The sequence below is a fragment of the Oncorhynchus clarkii genome, chromosome 21 (assembly GCF_045791955.1).
Source record: "Oncorhynchus clarkii lewisi isolate Uvic-CL-2024 chromosome 21, UVic_Ocla_1.0, whole genome shotgun sequence".
Lineage (NCBI taxonomy): Eukaryota > Metazoa > Chordata > Actinopteri > Salmoniformes > Salmonidae > Oncorhynchus > Oncorhynchus clarkii.
In genome coordinates, this window is record NC_092167.1 from 11,375,498 (window position 1) to 11,394,134 (window position 18,637).

At 42.7% G+C, this 18,637-nt stretch overlaps 1 protein-coding gene across 3 annotated transcripts in view; it reads left to right on the forward strand.

Annotated features, from left to right (window-relative positions):
* LOC139378526 (liprin-beta-1-like) overlaps positions 1 to 18,637 on the forward strand; it is a 33,063-nt gene that overhangs the window by 2,215 nt on the left and 12,211 nt on the right. For all 3 annotated transcript variants that reach the window (XM_071120776.1, XM_071120775.1, XM_071120777.1), the window contains exons 2-6: positions 12,794 to 12,878; positions 16,170 to 16,378; positions 17,393 to 17,473; positions 17,771 to 17,884; positions 18,068 to 18,178. In XM_071120776.1, the coding sequence (XP_070976877.1) occupies positions 12,815 to 12,878; positions 16,170 to 16,378; positions 17,393 to 17,473; positions 17,771 to 17,884; positions 18,068 to 18,178 (579 nt within the window). In that variant the 5' untranslated portion in view covers positions 12,794 to 12,814. The remainder of the gene's footprint in view (positions 1 to 12,793; positions 12,879 to 16,169; positions 16,379 to 17,392; positions 17,474 to 17,770; positions 17,885 to 18,067; positions 18,179 to 18,637) is intronic.

An 18,637-nucleotide genomic window follows, 5' to 3' on the forward strand; every position in this document is an offset into this window, starting at 1 on the left:
TTAAGTATATTTAAAACCAAATACTTTTAGACTTACTCAAGTAGGATTATACTGGGTGACTTTCACTTTTAGTTGAGTCATTTTCTATATATCTTTACTTTTACTCAAGTATGACAATTGGGGCACTTTTTTCCACCACTGCATATGGTATGCACACCTCCGGTAGGTAGGTCAACGTTACCTTCAGTTCAGGTAATTTCATTAACTGTAGACCTATTCATAAAGGGGGGGCTTAATTCTTGCAATTGTGGGAGACAAGGACAAGTTAGTTCAACAACGTCATTTGCATTTGGCGAGTAAGAATTGTTTATCTAGAGCCCATGTCAAATTCATTCATTGTGTCCTTACATTTAAGGGCTCATAGTTTTATTGGTATTACTCTGTAGTCTTAAGTTGTCCAGGAAAGAGTGCTCCTTCCTGAGATATTGTCTGTGTCCTGGCTCTTGGCTATCTCTCTGTGTATTGGGTGGGGTGGGGGGACTGAAAGCATAACAAAGGATTTACTCTCAGACAAAGACTTTGGCTCAGTCTGCTGCGCTCAGACCAATTACTGTATTTTAGATTATATATGTATTATTTTTTGGTCAAATGTCCTAAGGATAGCATGCAGTCACATGTATTATACAGTAGTGTATCCAATGACTGCAACATTATCAGGCAAGGATAATCGTTTGAAATCTGTATCAGTGCTGCAAGACAACATATTCTTCACCACAAGTCCAGCTGAAAGTTGTTGTCCAAGCCAGGTCCAGCCATAAGACCAGACTTCCAAGAGCTATAGTGACAGCTTTATGTTGACAAATGTGCCCTCCAACCTAATAGCAAGGAGACAATCAACTGTGTGTCTGTCCTTTTGACGCAAAGGTTTTTCATTTCAGCATTATGTGCAGGTATGTTTTTTTTTTAACATTTATTTTCCTTAGGCAGTGTGTCCTATCAGTTGTTTCTCCCTCAGGCAGAGTTGAATCAGTTCCAGCAGAGGTGAAGTTCATTGATATAGTGTGGGTTGGTCCTAGTTTGTTGTGGAGAGCAAAGTATTTTAGCATACAGCTCCTTCATCCAGTTTTCAACTGAGTTATTTGACAGACCCAGCTATGTGACGTAATAGATGTCTAGCATCTAGCTTAAAAAACCCTTCCTTCAGCTGCACCCAGTCTACCAGATTTTGTCCTGATGCCGTTCTCCACCATTCAGACCTACTTTCCCTACACATTTCCCTTTCCCTACACTCCATCCATACTTCAGGAGGACTACTCCTGTGGTGGTGTATTCTGAGTGGTGGGACAGCTCCTGGGCTCTTGGTCAAACTCAGAATGTTGTGAAGCAGTTTGGGGCATTGCTGGAGTATACCTGATCCTTGTACTTGACATTTTAATGTGAAAACTTTGTTTCTTTCATTCCATTTGTTGTTGAATTCTTATACACATTTGCATATACAGTAGCCTAAATTCCTGACTGGAATAATGTGCTTTCTGTTCACACTAAACCTCTTTGACAAGATCTTTGGCTTGCGTCACATACCAGTAGTAGCAGGGCTCAACAGTGCGACCATTTATTCACCACCATTTTATTTGAGAAATTAAGGATTCAAGCTTTAAAAACTCAAATATTTTTCATTGTGCCCCTACATTTCTTGGTGTGCTCCTTGTAAAAAGGTCAGCGTAGAGCCCTGAGTAGTAGCTGGGAAAATGACAGTGTGACTGAAAGGAAGACATTTCTCAAGCATGTGACAGGAAGGACTTCCTAACAGGACAAGGCGAAGGTCATCCTGAGTGCAGGGATGCTTTGGCCAGCAGCCTTGTTCACTATATAGCCTAGCCTAACTTCAGAGATGATTGTCTCTGTCTTATTTGTGTTCAGCCATGCCAAGCTTTCAGCGCCTGCTTCAAAATCCATATTCTGTCTACAGTGGCAGATAGTCAAACATATGCGCATCATAACTACAGCTAATGATGACTAGCCCCAGGACATACATAGGAAATGCATAATTAAACTGACATTCAGTTTCTTCAGCGTGGCTATTAGTTGGAATGATGTGTATTTGTTATTGCTCTGTTCAGAATTGCAATGTGTTGAATAATAACACCAGTCTGTTTGGAAGGGGTCTTTGAGGCCTACAAGTCACCACAACTAAGAGAACAATAAGGCCAGTCAGACATGTAGTAAGATGTCCAACGCAGCATTTTCTCCCTGTACTCTGCCCTGCCTGTGACGTTGTGTAGTTGCTCCCCCCAAGTGTGTGTTTTTGGCTGTAATTTAGTCGGGACATGCGTAAGACGGCTGTACCTTGTGTTCTCTATCCCTCGCTTTCCATGTGACTCTGAGCAGGACAAAGAGCTGTTTGTGTGCCATGTCTACAGAGCCGCGGCCACCACGACCACAGGGGTGAAGTCCCAGCCTACTATTACAACTGCAACTTGATCTCACTCCAGACATGACAAAAGGACCATTAGACATCTAAGGAAAAGAAGCATTCAAACAAGCCAAGGGGTTTGCAATAGTTGGATGCTGTTCAGGAATTGGTGCACGTTTAGTGTAGTTGTATGTTTTTGTTTTGCTTTACATCCTGGCACTGAAGACTGAAAGCGCCTGATGTTGTGTATTTAGGTGCTGTATGTCCAAACCAACATCCAGTACTACTGTTAGGACATTCATAATTTGTATGACTGAAACATTGTGCCATATGGGGTATTTCAATTCTCTACCCTACTTTGAGCCCCCTGTTAAACAACAGCTTACCAGCTGAAGGGGAGACAAGTGCATAGGTCAGTTTAGTTCTGAAGGACACATCTGTGGCACAGCTGGAACTCTATAGCTACGTAGCTATTAGTGTGTGTGTGTGAGGGAGAGAGAGGCTCGTCAATGGGCCAGGCGGTGTGTTTTTCTTTTCGTAAGAGTCGCACCTCCCCCTCCATATCTCTACATCTGGTTGATGTCAAACTATGTAAATAAACCAAAATAATGTCTACCTAATGATTTCAAAGGCAAACCTGAGCCAAATGGGTTAGCTCTCGCTTACAATGCACACATTCAATAATAAGACCTTACTAGGAGATTTAAACGTCTTTTTTTCTAGTGGTAGACCTTTGTTTTGTCTGATGACATGGAAGCTTTGAAAAAGAAGAACCCGCTGGTTGTTCAGAGGGGTTGGCACACAATGTGTAGTGGATTGGTTGTTATCCGTGAGTAAGTTAGATTATATTAGGGAAAACTCCATGGTAATGGAATTACGCTGAAAATCAGATGTTTCACTTTAAAATGTATACCAAACACAAAACAATACATCTCAATTGAGATGGTTTGGGATGAGTTGGACCGCAGAGTGAAGGAAAAGCAGCCAAAAAGTGCTCAGCATATGTGGGAACTCCTTCAAGACTGTTGAAAAGAATTCCAGATGAAGCTGGTTGACAGAATGCCTAGAGTGTACAAAGCTGTCAAGGCAAAGGATGGCTACTTTGAAGAATCTCAAATATAAAAAATATATATTGATTTGCCCAACACTGTTTTATTCCCCCCCCCCCCCCCCCCCCCATAGGTTTGATGTCTTCACTATTATTCTGCAGTGTAGAAAATAGTACAAAAATAAAGAACACCCTTGAATGAGGAGGTGTGTCCAAACTTTTAACTGGTTGTGTGTGGCAGAGCACATCTGGAAGAGGTTTGAAGGAATCCAGGGGGAGGGCTGGTCATACAGGTCACAGAGATGCCAGTGTCAGTTACTGAACTGACACCTCATACTGAGCACTGAACTGCTCTGGAATGAAAGTTTCAATGCCTTACCCACAGTAGAATTGTCTGTGTAGCCTTACTGGCAGACAGTACTTTACAAGGCTGCATAGATAACTTTTTCTGTAGAGACTGTGGTTTTAAAACTTGCTTTGGGTGAATCTGCCAGCCACTGAGTGATATAACAGAAATGGAAAACTCTTTGCTCTTCACCATAAAGTGGTACTTTACTGGTTCAGTGAGTCATTGTGAGTAGATGGGCTGTGTGGTGTTAATTCCCACTACCCGTTTTAGCAAAGACAAAGACACGCATTACAATTGTACTTGTTTTTCCATTGTGTCCATGGCGCTCTACTTTCAAAAGGTATGCTTCAGTTGATTTCATTAGGTCCTGATTTTAATATTAGAAAAAGACCATGTTCTCTTGCTATTATTTAAATGTAAACTGCCCCTTAGAACCAACTTAGGCTGTTTAAAACCAGATATGTGACATCAGTATCGGAGTCAGGAACATCAATTCTAGTGTCAAAACAGGATAATTTTGGCCATTTAAGTCAGTCTCATCCAAAACTGAGTTTTGTAAGTTTGTCACGACTTACTGGGGGGGTTGGGTATGGATTACAATCATCATGCCCACTAACATGAGAGAAGCAGCTGTACTGATTGCACTCCATCAGCTGCCCACGCTCTATCCAATCATAGCAACCAGAACCTCCAGACAGTGAGAGAGACCTGCCCATTACACAGCGCCTCAGACTGGTTTACATAAGACCACACATTATGTTAAAATAACCCTTGGCCCTAAGCCCTTTATGGAGTGGCCACTTGCTGATAGTTTGGTGTCAATCATTTGAGTCTGCCACTTTTTGGGGCAAAATGAGAATTGAGACTGACAGTGTTATCAATATTCCAAAACCCATAGAGTGTTATCAATATTCCAAAACCCATAGGTGAGCATCTTGTATCCCCCCTGTAACCTGTTTTGTAACATGATTCCCTATGAAACACTGCCAGACAGACACATTCTGGTAATAGATGTTGAGAAAGGTGTAAAAAAAAACTAGACGCACCGAAGCACACACCTTGCCAGTGACTTGATAAGCTGAATGTGGCTCACTGTACCTGCTAGCTACTACCTGTTACATAGCGTCATTGACACACACAGAGTTGGAACTTAGCTAGCGAGTGATTTTGGGCACTGATAAACAGCGTGTAGCTTGTACTTTAAAGCGATTCCATGGTAACAGAATCGAGCTTTGGTTCCGTTTCTTTACTTTTAAAATGTATGCCAAACAAAAAACATTGATTTCAAAGTTTAACAAACCATACAACACTATGCCCAAGGACTACTTTTAACAACTTCTACAGAAATATTTACAAAAATGAATTTAGTGGAGGAACTGTGCAGATGCAAACTTTGGTAATGGAATTATGGTCAAATCTCCTTCAGGTTTTTCTGCAATCACGTTCTCCTAAAACGCTGTTAAATAAATGCTCCATGAATATTCAAAGATAGCTGACACCCTACTCATTCTGCACGTATGACATGGCACATTGAAAAAAATCTCTCTTGGTTATTGATCTATAGTAAGTGAAGTGGATATACACCGAGTAACGAAATTACATCATGGGTCCCTGATCTGTACTACACGGAAATGAGTGATGCACCGATTACATTTTTGTCCGATAAGATATCTGATATTTTCCTTGCCAAAAAAACAATAGCAAACTGATATGAAACATTTTTGCAGCCTTTTAAGCATTCTAGTACAGTTAAATAATTAACACACACACATGGATGCAGTGGTCTAAGGCACTGCGTCTCAGTGCAAGAGGCGTCACTACAGTCCCTGGTTCGAATCCATGCTGTATCACGTCCGGCCGTGATTGGGAGTCCCATAGGGCAGCGCACAATTGACCCAGCGTCGTCCAGTTTTGGCCGGGGTAGGCCGTGATTGTAAATAATAATTTGTTCTTACCTTACTTGCCTAGTTAAATAAAGGTTTTACTCACAGTTATTTTGTTAGCATTTACGGATGTCCCCATTACCAGTAAAAAAAAAATATCAAAACCTATTTCTCTTACTTACTTGCTGTGCTGTTTTGTTATTATTTTGTTCAGTCGTTTCATTCTCAACCAGGATTTCATCATCAATTTTTATTTGTCACATGCGCCCGAATACAACAGGTGCATCATTAATTTCCGTGTAGTACAGATCAGGGATCTGACAGTGAAATGCTTACTTAAAAGCCCTTAACCAACAATGCAGTTAAGAAAATCCCCAAAAAATGTGAGATATAAGAATAACAAATAATTAAGAGCAGCAGTAAATAACAATAGCGGGGCTATTTACAGGGGGCACCGGTACAGAGTCTATGTGCGTGGGGCACCAGTGTCGAGGTAATTATGTACATGTAGGTAGAGTTGTTAAAGTGGCTTTGCATAGATGATAACAGAGAGTAGTAGCAGCAGCAGCATTTTGTGCGGGGGCAAATGCAAATAGTCTGGATAGCCATTTGATTAGCTGTTCAGGAGTCTTATGGCTTGGGCGTAGAAGCTGATAAGAAGCCTCTTGGACCTGGATTTGGCGCTCCGGTACCGCTTTCCGTGCGGTAGCAGGGAGAACAGTCTGACTAGGGTGGCTGGAGGCCTTGACAATTTTATGGGCCTTCCTCTGACACCGCCTTGTATAGAGCACATTAATGAGCATGCAATACGACTTTCCTCAGTACGAAATCCTCAACAACCCACTGTGCTGTGTCAGACTCAGCAAGCTCATGGGGCTGATATCGCTGGTCCAAATGTCAGTCGTGAATCTAATAGCAGTGACGCTATTACTGTGTAACTCCGGTAGTGCAACATCTGAAAAATAGCGCACTTGGTATATTAGTGTCTAGTTTGAGAAACAGACTCCTCACAAGTCCTCAACTGGCAGCTTCATTAAATAGTACCCGCAAAACACCAGTCTCAACGTCAACAGTGAAGAGGCAACTCCGGGAAGCTGGCCTTCTAGGCAGAGTTCTTCTATCCAGTGTCTTGTTCTTTTGCCCATCTTTTTTTGGGCCAGTCTGAGAAGGCCAGCATCCCAGAGTCACCTCTTCCCTGTGAGACGTCTGGACCTGGACTCTTCACTTGTGAGGCGTCTGTTTCTCAAACGAGACACTCTAATGTACTTGTCCTCTTGCTTAGTTGAGCACTGGGGCCTCCCACTCTTTCTATTCTGGTTAGAGCCAGTTTGCGCTGTTCTGTGAAGGGAGTAGTACACAGCGTTGTACGAGATCTTCAGTTTCTTGGCAATTTCTCGCATGGAATGGCCTTCATTTCTCAGAACAAGAATAGACTGACCTGTTTCAAAATAAAGGTCTTTGTTTCTGGCCATTTTGAGTCTGTAATCGAACCCACAAATGCTCATGCTCCAGTTGTATTGCTTCTTTAATCAGCACAACAGTTTTCAGCTGTGCTAACATAACCCTTTTGAAATGTTTTAATCAATTATCCTTTTAAAATGATAAACTTGGATTAGCAAACACAACGTGCCATTGGAACACAGGAGTGATGGTTGCGGATAATGGGCCTCTGTACGCCCATGTAGATATTGCAAAATCAGCCGTTTCCAGCTATAATAGTCATTTACAACATTAACAATTACACTGTATTTCTGATAAATGTTGAATTCATTTTATTGGACAAATGTGCTTTTCTTTCAAAAACAAGGACTTTTCTAAGTGAACTTCTGAACGGTAGTGTGTAGTGTACATTATATAGGTATGCACATCAGCTTTGACATCGGTTTTGCACATCGGTGTTAAACTAGACATCGGGCCAATGCCGACATTTTCAGCTAATATCGTCCGTTACCGATATGTTCGCTGATGTATCGTGCCTCCCTAAATGGAAATGCATGATTATGGGAGTAAATTTCCTTCTCATGTTTCACATGTTTGGATAGCAGAGCACAGTAGAGTACAATACAGCTCAATACAATATACTACTGTACTTTACTGTACTCACTGTACTAGCCAAACTTGTGAAACAAATGTCTATGATAGGTTCAGATTTGGTCCGGTCCATCTGTGGACGTTAACATCAAGGTCAGGGTGGACTGACCGACTATCAACTACTTTTCAACGTCCATGGACGTCCGGTGTCGGTCGGTGCTCAGTGGGTGAGTATGCCTGGTTAAAGTAAATGGAAAGAGTGGGAGCTCCTAGGTAGGTGTCATAGGGCGGAGCACAATTGGCCCAGTGTCGTCCTGGTTAGGGTTTGGCCGGTGTAGGCCGTCGTTGTAAATAAGAATTTGTCCTTAACTGACTTGCCTAGTTAAAGTAAGGGTGTTTTCACACTTGGTCCCTTTCAGCCAATTTTTATTTTTACTCCGTGTGCACGCAGACCCCCCAAAAGAGCCCCTGAAGCGAACCAAACTGAGTCCATCTCGGTTTGCTTGGATTCCATGGTCCAGGTCCATTTTTTAGGGAAACCTCCACAGGTCAGGTTTGCTTGTTATTCCAGTACCAAACACTAAACTACTGCAACACTGTTTCCCCTGCCATAACCCCTCTCATTGGTGCCACAAAAGAGATGATGGTGTTGAGAAAAGGTGTGCTGTTTTTGGAGATGGTCTGTTTGGTTCCCTTCAGGGGCTCTTTTGAGGGGTCTGCGTGGCATGTTCACACTGCACCAAAAAACAGTACCTACCAGGGTACGATATGTGAATATAACACACCCACATCAAACCACACCCACAAGACAACTCTGGTTGTGCTTCAGTCATGGCCCCAAACATTTTTATAAGCAATCTTCAAAACGAGGCAAAATATGAATGTGCAGTTGCCCTTTTAATGTATTTACATCATATGCAAACTGTTGTCTCTCCCTATTAAATATGTAATTTGAGACTGGAGTAATACTAATTTGCTAATCCAGTATGTATCATTTAATTTACTGTGACCTCAAGCTATGAGACTGATTGAGAGAAGGTGAAGGGGTAAAAGAGGATGAACGCTAAAGAAGTTATATGATATCTTGTCAACTTTGCTGATCTTTAATCTCGCATAGAAACGTTTGTGCCAAATCCTGTCTCAGAAGCATTCGACCTACTGAATTACTATGTTAAAGGAACAAGAGCTTGCCTGCTTTTAGTGCATTTACCCTTTCTTTATGCTCCTTATTAGTTTCATTTTACTATCCCAGAGAGGGAACGTTCATGTTTGAATTCTTAAAACTGCTGTTCCAGTTAGAAACATGTCCACGTTTTGGGTGTCCCTCTTGGGGTGAGACAAACGGCTGACCAAATAAAGCTTCCCCCCTCCCTGGAATGAGAGTGGGATGGCTCTCCGTCAGAAGGAAATGCCTTGGGAGGAAAAAGCAATGGTACTAAAGGCGTCAGTCAGCATGTTTCGTTTCGGCAGGCGCCTAGCCAAACTCGGCTAACCGAACGAGTGTGCTCACATGCGCTCTTATAAGAAAAAGCGGCAATAGTACTGTTTGTCCAGCTTGAGATGCCGTAGCCAATATACACTTCCTCGAAATAGTCCGAATTAATTTTAGACAACTAAAGAAATCTGCCATCTCTTTTTGCCGAAGAGATCTTAGTTGCACAAATTTACATCTAAGGTGTTTGGTGCAGTATTTTTCAGCCGAAAAAGTCAGCAAATAATTAATCTTGACGATAACATCATTCAGATTATTTCAGTTATGGCATGTCCAGTGAACAATGATTCTGCTTTGTTTTTTTTTTGAAGGGTGTGAACCATCCAAGACAATTGTGTGGGCAGCTTTATAAAACGAATTGTTTTCTGCTGGAAAATGTTTCTGTGTGCGCAACTCCCTCTTCAGTTGCCCTGCCTCTTCAGTTGCCCTGCCATTGCTGGTACAATTCATCATTGTTTATTGAGTAGTGCAACTGTATAGCAATGTAAGCCTATTTTGAAGGGAATATTACCCATGTAGCCTGAAGGGCCCATGATGGAAGTGGGTGACTGAATGTGCAGGCTCTCTCTCCCCGTCTCTAATAAAGGCCAATTATTTAATTTGGCTCTTTTAGCCCCCCTCTCCTACCCTGAGTTATGCTTCCCTGGACAAGGAGAGGGCTCTCTCTCATTACCCTCCAATTCAATTGACTTTGCGTCGTGATTATTTCATATCCTCTCAGGCTATTTTACATTTCTCTTTTAGATTGTACATTTGTTTTTGTGAATTCAATATGTAATATAACATTAGACCTACCATGAAAGTGAAGTTGTCTGGTCCATTTAGGTGAATGAGCTGCATGTTGGGTCAGGAGGCTGGGAGTGATGCTTTGTTATTGAAGCTTAGATTTCCAGCCAAGCCAACATGCTGTGGGGAGAGATCCCTGGTAGAATGGGACCATTATTCCAGATAAGAGCCAACTCTCAATCCCCATGACTGCTCAGGGAATCTTTGCCGGGGTGAGAAATCACTGTTATGGTTTTGCCTCTGAAAGCTCCTCTTTGTTTTTGACTTGCATGTTGTGGTCACTTACAGTTCACTTCACTCGCAATACCATGGTCCTAGTTTCCTTTCTGGTTTCCTACATTAGAAATCTCCATATGCAAATGTTGGGTAACTGTCTGGCAGTTTACAATCACCTTATCCTCTCTTTTCATTAGGTGGCCCAGTTGCCCCACACATGCTCCATGGAAACGCCCAATAGGCCCTAAATAATTTCCAAGTAAACACCCAGTCATAGGCTTAAGTCGTGACCCCATTATTAAAGTTAATTGCTGAGGTCGGTACTAAATGCAGTCATCAATGGGGAAGTTGTGAGGCACCAGATTTACAGTATAGGAGAATACATGTAGGAGTAGCTGTTGACTCTGACTCTGAGGTAGGAGTAGGCGGCTGAGACGCATTTGATTCAGCCAATGCATCGGGGGAGAAATACAACAGTCAATGTCATCATACAACCGTGAATCTTCATGATAGATAATATCTTCTTTAGAAACCTTATAATTGGATATATTGTTTAAAAAAAAAAATATTAGAATATATATAGAATATGATTTCATCTTCATCCAAACATGCGGACTCTCCTTCACTGCAGCCGAGGTGAGTAAAACATTTAAACGTGTTAACCCTCGCAAGGCTGCAGGCCCAGACGGCATCCCCAGCCGCGCCCTCAGAGCATGCGCAGACCAGCTGGCTGGTGTGTTTACGGACATATTCAATCAATCCCTATCCCAGTCTGCTGTTCCCACATGCTTCAAGAGGGCCACCATTGTTCCTGTTCCCAAGAAAGCTAAGGTAACTGAGCTAAACGACTACCGCCCCGTAGCACTCATTTCTGTCATCATGAAGTGCTTTGAGAGACTAGTCAAGGACCATATCACCTCCACGCCTCCAACTCAATCATCAAGTTTGCGGACAACACAACAGTGATTACCAACAACACTTACCAACAACACAACACTTGATTACCAACAACGACGAGACGGCCTACAGGGAGTTGGTGAGGGCCCTCGGAGTGTGGTGTCAGGAAAATAACCTCACACTCAACAAAACGAAGGAGATTGTGGACTTCAGGAAACAGCAGAGGGAACACTCCCCTATCCACATCGATGGAACAGTAGTGGAGAGGGTAGTAAGTTTTAAGTTCCTCGGTGTATACATCACAGACAAACTGAATTGGTCCACCCACAGACAGCATCGTGAAGAAGGCGCAGCAGCGTCTCTTCAAAGCACTCACAAACTTCTACAGATGCACAATCGAGAGCATCCTGTCGGGCTGTATCACCGCCTGGTACGGCAACTGCTCCACCCACAACCGTAAGGATCTCCAGAGGGTAGTGAGGTCTGCACAACGCATCACCCGGGGCAAACTACCTGCCCTCCAGGACACCTACACCACCCGATGTCACAGGAAGGCCCTAAAGATCATCAAGGACAACAACCACCCGAGTCACTGCCTGTTCACCCCGCTATCATCCAGAAGGCGAGGTCAGTACAGGTGCATCAAAACTGGGACCGAGAGACTGAAAAACAGCTTCTATCTCAAGGCCATCCGACTGTTAAAAAGCCACCACTAACATTGAGTGGCTGCTGCCAACACACGGACTCAACTCCAGCCACTTTAATAATGGGAATTGATGTAAAATATATCACTAGCCACTTTAAACAATGCTACTTAATATAATGTTTACATACCCTACATTATTTATCTCATATGTATACGTATATACTGTACTCTATATCATCTACTGCATCTTTATTTAATACATGTATCACTAGCCACTTTAAACTATGCCACTTTGTTTACATACTCATCTCATATGTATATACTGTACTCGATACCATCTACTGCATCTTGCCTATGCCGCTCTGTACCATCACTCATTCATATTTCTTTATGTACATATTCTTTATCCCTTTACACTTGTGTGTATGAGGTAGTAGTTTTGGAATTGTTAGCTAGATTACTCGTTGGTTATTACTGCATTGTCGGAACTAGAAGCACAAGCATTTCGCTACACTCGCATTAACATCTGCTAACCATGTGTATGTGACAAATAAAATTTGATTTGATTTGAAATGTACCAGGGACACAATTATGCCCCCTAACAACAAATACCGGACATGTGCATTGTAATTACACTTGATCACACAAGACATGGGAATTCCCTAATGTCCCATTCACATGGAGGGAGAAAATCCTACATATTATTTGCAGTGTCATTCTACAACTAACTGTAGGCTAGAACATTATCCTTACTACCAGGAAGTGGCTTACAAATTAAGGTGCATAGAAACGCCTTTCATCAAATATTACTGTAATCATCACTAAAGTTGTAAAATCTGCTAGTGTTGTAATGTAGGGGGGTCCTGACTCTTGGGTGGTCTCTGTCCACTTTAGTTTTGTTTGTGTGAAATGTGTAGACTTGAACTACCCATGGGGTTCATGTAATTTACTGCTCAAGTTTTAAAAGCCAATGAAATGCCATTTTCAGACCGATTTTTACAAGCACATCGTCTAACTTGTGCTGTCGTCTTCTGGGCAATGGCTGTTCAGTTTGTCATTGGTCTTTACTTGACACTTCTGTTTTCTTTTCAGATCCACAGTGGGGGGGTGAAGATGATGTCCGACGCCAGCGAGATGTTGGCTGCCGCCTTGGAGCAAATGGATGGGATCATAGCAGGTAACGCGCAAAACTCACTCACACTCACATTCTGAACTGTGGGGCGGATCCCCCTCAAATATGTACATAAATGCCTCTTAAATAAGCCCCTGATATCTATCCTCTGGACTAGGGTTCCCATGCTGCTGCTCTTAGGATATGACTGAGGTACTGGTCTGGGATGTTTCCCAGTGCAGTCCTCCAATATGAGAAAGCAAGACGTTCCATTGTTTCAGCAGTGATGGAAACAAATTATTATTCAAGGCCTACTGCTAATATGATTTGCAGGCATTGCATGCCTCATCCATGGCCTGAAGGGAGGGTGGCACGCCTGTTGGGATGGCAATCCTACGTCTTCCATCTGTATTGTATTTTACAGTTATGTATGTATTTATTGTAGTGGTCATGTACGTGGCTCAGTTCATAAGAGCATGGCACTAGCAACACGAGTTGTGGGTTTTGATTCCCACTTGGGTCACATACAAAAATATATGGACTGTAGTCACTTTGTTTAAGTGTCTGCTATGTAAATGGCATATTACAGTACTGTATTGGCCAATGCAGTTTTTGTAGAGCAGTGTGACCCCAGCAACTTAATTTTGGATACAGGTTTACTGTATAAGGGATGCATTTTTTGTTTTGGACTTTATGAAATATTTGCTTATTGTTACTGCACTGTAGGAGCTAGAATACAAGCATTTCACTGCACCTGCTGTAACATTTGCTAATCTGTGTATGCAACCAATACACGTGAATTTGTTACATACATTCTGTAGTTGACAAACCATGTCAAATCTATAGCTTCCCCCAACTTCAATTAAGAACAGTCAGATTAAGTTATTCTAAAATGTATTTTAACCGAAGAGAATCATATCAAAAGTAATGTGAACATTGCGTTGTGAAAGGCAATAACTTTATATGAACATGGGCCCCTGAGTGGCGCAGTGGTCTAAGGCACTGCATCTCAGTGCAAGAGGCGTCACTACAGACACCCTTGTTCGAATCCAGGCTGTATCACAACCGGCTGTGATCGAGTGTCCTTTTTATGCGGAGCACAATTGTCCCAGCGTCATTTGGCCGTTGTAGGCCGTCATTGTAAATAAGAATTTGTTCTTAACTGACTTGCCTAGTTAAATAAACATGAATTGCAATATAAAACATGTATTTTTAGATTAGACACAAGTGTCTATGATCTTGTGTGTTGTACTTAGTCAATTGAAAATATGTTTAGTTTTGAACTGCCTTTTTGAGTCTGTTTTGAGTTTTGTACTAAGAGCTGTGAAAATGTACCACATTCTGAGTGACAATTGCACCAAAGCAATAGAAATGGTCAGTCAGACACCAGAGGGAAGTTTTGGACCTATTATTTTTTTGATGGTAGATGAGCAGAGGGGACAGCTTTAAGAGCCCAGGCTTTTCCACTGACTTGTATATTTTTTAGAATTGACCTTTCCAAGAGGGATGGCTGATCACATGACATCCTCTAGCCCCTGTTACCACAGAACCCACTGCGGTCACTCTGTCCCTGGCTGCCTTTTTAGGGAAGACTTGTATATTTATTTATCCCTCTCTTTATTTTTCTCTTCTACATTTCTATGAAGGTTGACAGATTATAGTACACACTGGAAACGTGGCTTTTCCAAGTCCAACACACAAGCTTCTGCTCAGGCCTCTTGCACACAATTTAAAAAAAAATATCAATATCTAATCTGTTATTCTTTGCTTTTAAAATGTGTGGTATGTGATTTTTCAGGACACATTCAGAAATCCACTTCTGCAGCGCATCACATGGGTCAATGACATCCCACGTGGTGATATTGTCTTTCATCCTCCTAGTTGAAGGGAATTAGGAGAGGATGGGAGAGGCTCACACTTCCAACCACAGGGCTAAAACTATAGATGTACCAGTCAAGTGTGGACACACCTACTCATTCAAGGGTTTTTCTTTATTTTCACTATTTTCTACATTGTAGAATAATAGTGAAGCCATCACAACTATGAAATAACATATGGAATCAGGAACCAAAAAGTGTTATTTTAGATTCTTAAAAGTAGCCACCCTTTGCCTTGATGACAGCTTTGCACTCGCTTGGCATTTTCGCAACCGCTTCACCTGGAATGATTTATCCAACAGTCTTCAAGGTGTTCCCACATATGCTGAGCACTTGTTGGCTGCTTTTCCTTCACTCTGTGGTCCAACCCATCCCACCACAATTGGGTTGAGGTCGGGTGATTGTGGAGGCAGATTATCTGATACAGCACCCCATCTCTCCTTCTTGGTCAAATAGCCCTTACACAGCCTGGAGGTGTGTTGGGTCGTTGTCCTGTTGAGAAACAAATGATAGTTCCACCTAAGCACAAACCAGATGGGATGGTGTATCGTTGCAGAATGCTGTGATAGCCATGCAGGTTAAGTGTGCCTTGAATTCTAAATAAATCAGTGTCACCAGCAAAGCAACATCACATGACCACCTCCATGCTTCACGGTGGGAACCACACATGCGGAGATCATCCATTCACCTACACTGCGTCTCAAAGGCATGGCGTTTGGAACCAAAAATCTCAAATTTGATCTCCTCAGACCAAAGGACGGATTTCCACCGGTCTAATGACCATTGCTTGTGTTTCTTGGCCCAAGCAAGTCTCTTCTTATTGGTGTCCTTTAGTAATGGTTTCTTTGCAGCAATTTGACCATGAGGGCCTGATTTCACGCGGTCTCTGAACAGTTGACGTCTTCCTTTCCTGTGGCGGTCCTCATGAGAGCCAGTTTCTGCGACTGCACTTGAAGAATCTTAAAGTAATGATGGACTGTTTTCTGTTTGCTTATTTGATCTGTTCATGCCATAATTTGGACATGGTCTTTTACCAAATAGGGCCATCTTCTGTATACCACCCCTACCTTGTCGCAACACTGATTGGCTCAAATGCATTAAGAAGGAAAGAAATTCCACAAATGATCTTTTAACAAGGCACACCTGTTGAAATGCATTCCAGGTGACTACCTCACGAAGCTGGTTGAGAGAATGGAAAGTGTGTCGAGTGTACAAAGCTGTCAACCACCCTTTGCCTTGATATTTGAAGAAACTCAAATACAAAATATATTCTGATTTAAGACTTTTTTTTTCTGTTACATGATTCCATATTTGTTATTTCATAGTTTTGATGTCTTCACTATTATTCTACAATGTAAAAAATTAAGATAAATCCTTGCATGAGTAGGTGTGTCCAAACCTTTGCCTGGTACTGTATATCTAAGCTTCTAACTTGCTTATTTGTTCCTAACCACCTCTCTCCTAACCATGGCCCCAACAGGCTCCAAGGCCATGGACTACTCCAATGGGCTGTTTGACTGCCAGTCGCCCACCTCTCCCTTCCTGGGAAGCCTGCGGGCGCTGCACCTGCTGGAGGACCTGCGGGCGGCGCTGGAGATGATGGACCAGGATGAGAGGGAGGGCCTCCGCTGCCAGGTCCCTGACACCACCGCCGACGGCCTAGTGGAGTGGCTGCAGCAGGGACAACTGGTAGGTAACTCCCTCTGCATTTGCAACAGTAAGAAAACAAACACTGTTAATGTTAGTCAGTATTTTTACTATTGTTAGACATGCTCTGGAACAAAGTATTTGTTAAACCTCCCGCTTTTGGCTGAATGTGTCTGTGTAGTTCATACATGCATCGTTTATGAGCGGAATTACTGTCTTACCTCAATCTGCCCCTTGCCATTTGAGTGGCAGCTAGTTAGATGCGCACACAGCAGAGTGAGCGAGAGAGCAATGATGTGGTACATCAATTTTTGGCTCGCGAGCGCTACTTTCAGAACTGCTGGCTAAAAAGTATACAGAAGTACAGGAGGATCTCTTTAATGCATGAGATATTCCCAATTTGAGTGTAATCATGGAAAATGTATTGCTGATGAGTATTCCACACATCGAAGTACTTTTATTTAGACTAGATTCCTTTTGTGTGATTGCACAGGCAGTGGTCTGCTTCGTCTTTACAGCCTTACCTGTTATTTATACCTTCACTCTGTTGATTGTATGGCTATTGTGTGATGACATGCTTTGTGAGTAAGTGTCTCTGGAGCGGTGTCTGAAATGGTTTCCATCCTCTTTACTGGAGATGATTCAAAGTGAGGCTCATGTTTTCCTCCCTCAAGCCCTTTCGTTCCCTGTGTGAAATATGAGAAGAGGAGTTCAGTTTTTGATTCAATTGCCACTTTAGTCACACATAAAGCACTTGCATGTGAGAACCCTATTGACCCTCACGTGTCTCTCAAATAACATGCATTTCACGTGTCACCGGCCTTTTTTTTCTTTTTTCTCCCCAGGGGAAAATCATGTGATGTTTTTTCAATATAGGGATGCTATGACACCTGATAGCTGTATGCTGGCCTTTGAGATGGAGTGGTACATATGACTGGAGGCTGCTCTATTCCTAGGGTCAGGAGTCTTTCCTGGTATGGTGGTAGGGCAAGAAGTTATTCCTGACCATATTTATGGCCTCTCTAAGCACTTGGCTTTGGTTGTTTGTGATTTCAGACCAACGGAAATGGCTCCGCCATGATCTACCAGGAACGACTGTCACGGGTGGAGAGTGATAAGGAGTGTCTCGTCCTCCAGGTGTGTGTCACGAGGCCATGAACAAGCAGAGACCAGCTTTAACAAATAGGAAATACCACCCCATATTGAGAAAATGTGAACATTAGCAAATACATTGTACATGCAAACCGTACATTAGCAAGGGTGCTCTGTTTAAAGTGTATTTGATAGGTAGCTGTTGAATTCAGTAGGTTTTACCTATTCATGGAGTGAGTGGAAGACATGCATCACAGAGCATGCTCTTAGATCACTAACCCATACCCTGAAAACAACACGCAGATGACATGTGGCGTATTATTGAGTGACGACTGTCCCCAGGTGAGTGTTCTCTCAGACCAGGTGGAGGTGCAGGGGGAGAAGATCAGGGATCTGGACATGTGTCTGGAGGAGCACAGAGAGAAACTCGACGCCACTGAAGAAACGCTGCAGCAGGTGAGGCCCCAGCAGGGTTGCAGTGTATTATGGTTATTAGCAGGATGTTCTGTCTTATGAGACAGAACCTTGGGCTCAAGGTATTGGTCAGCCTTTTGATCCAAATGTTTCTTTCTGGTTGAACACTGATTAACACACTTAATACACTTCGCTCCTACTCGTTTGTGACTGTGTCCTGTGCAGGAGCTGTTGAGCAGGTCGACCCTGGAGACCCAGAAGCTGGAGCTGATGACCGAGGTGTCCAGTCTGAAACTGAAGCTGACCACTGTGGCGAGAGATCTCAGGGATAGTGAGGTACACGGATGCATTATGGCGATAGACTCACCCACACAGAGATATCTTGTCTTTTGTAGATATTTGGCGTTTTGTTCAACGGCAGGCAGACTTCTTATAATATTAGGATGTGAGTTTATATGAATCTTGGCAGTCACCCAAACATTTAATACCATGCAGAGGTCTGTCTCAGTCGGATGGAGTGGGCCCTGATCCGTCATGCAGATCCTGGACTGGCGGGCAGGGAGTGCCAAAACACTGCCTTGCTCCATCAGCCATTTCCTCTCATAAAATAATTCATATCCCCTCTAGAGAAGCTGGGAGTCTGACAGTCAGGGTTTCCATACACCTAATCTATGAGCACTGAGCAGGCCTGGGCTGGAGGAATCAGGATATTGGATCCTGAGTTTGGGTTTCCGACACTACTATAACCTAGGGAGAGGTGTGTAGAAAGGCAATGTCTTCCATATATATTTAATA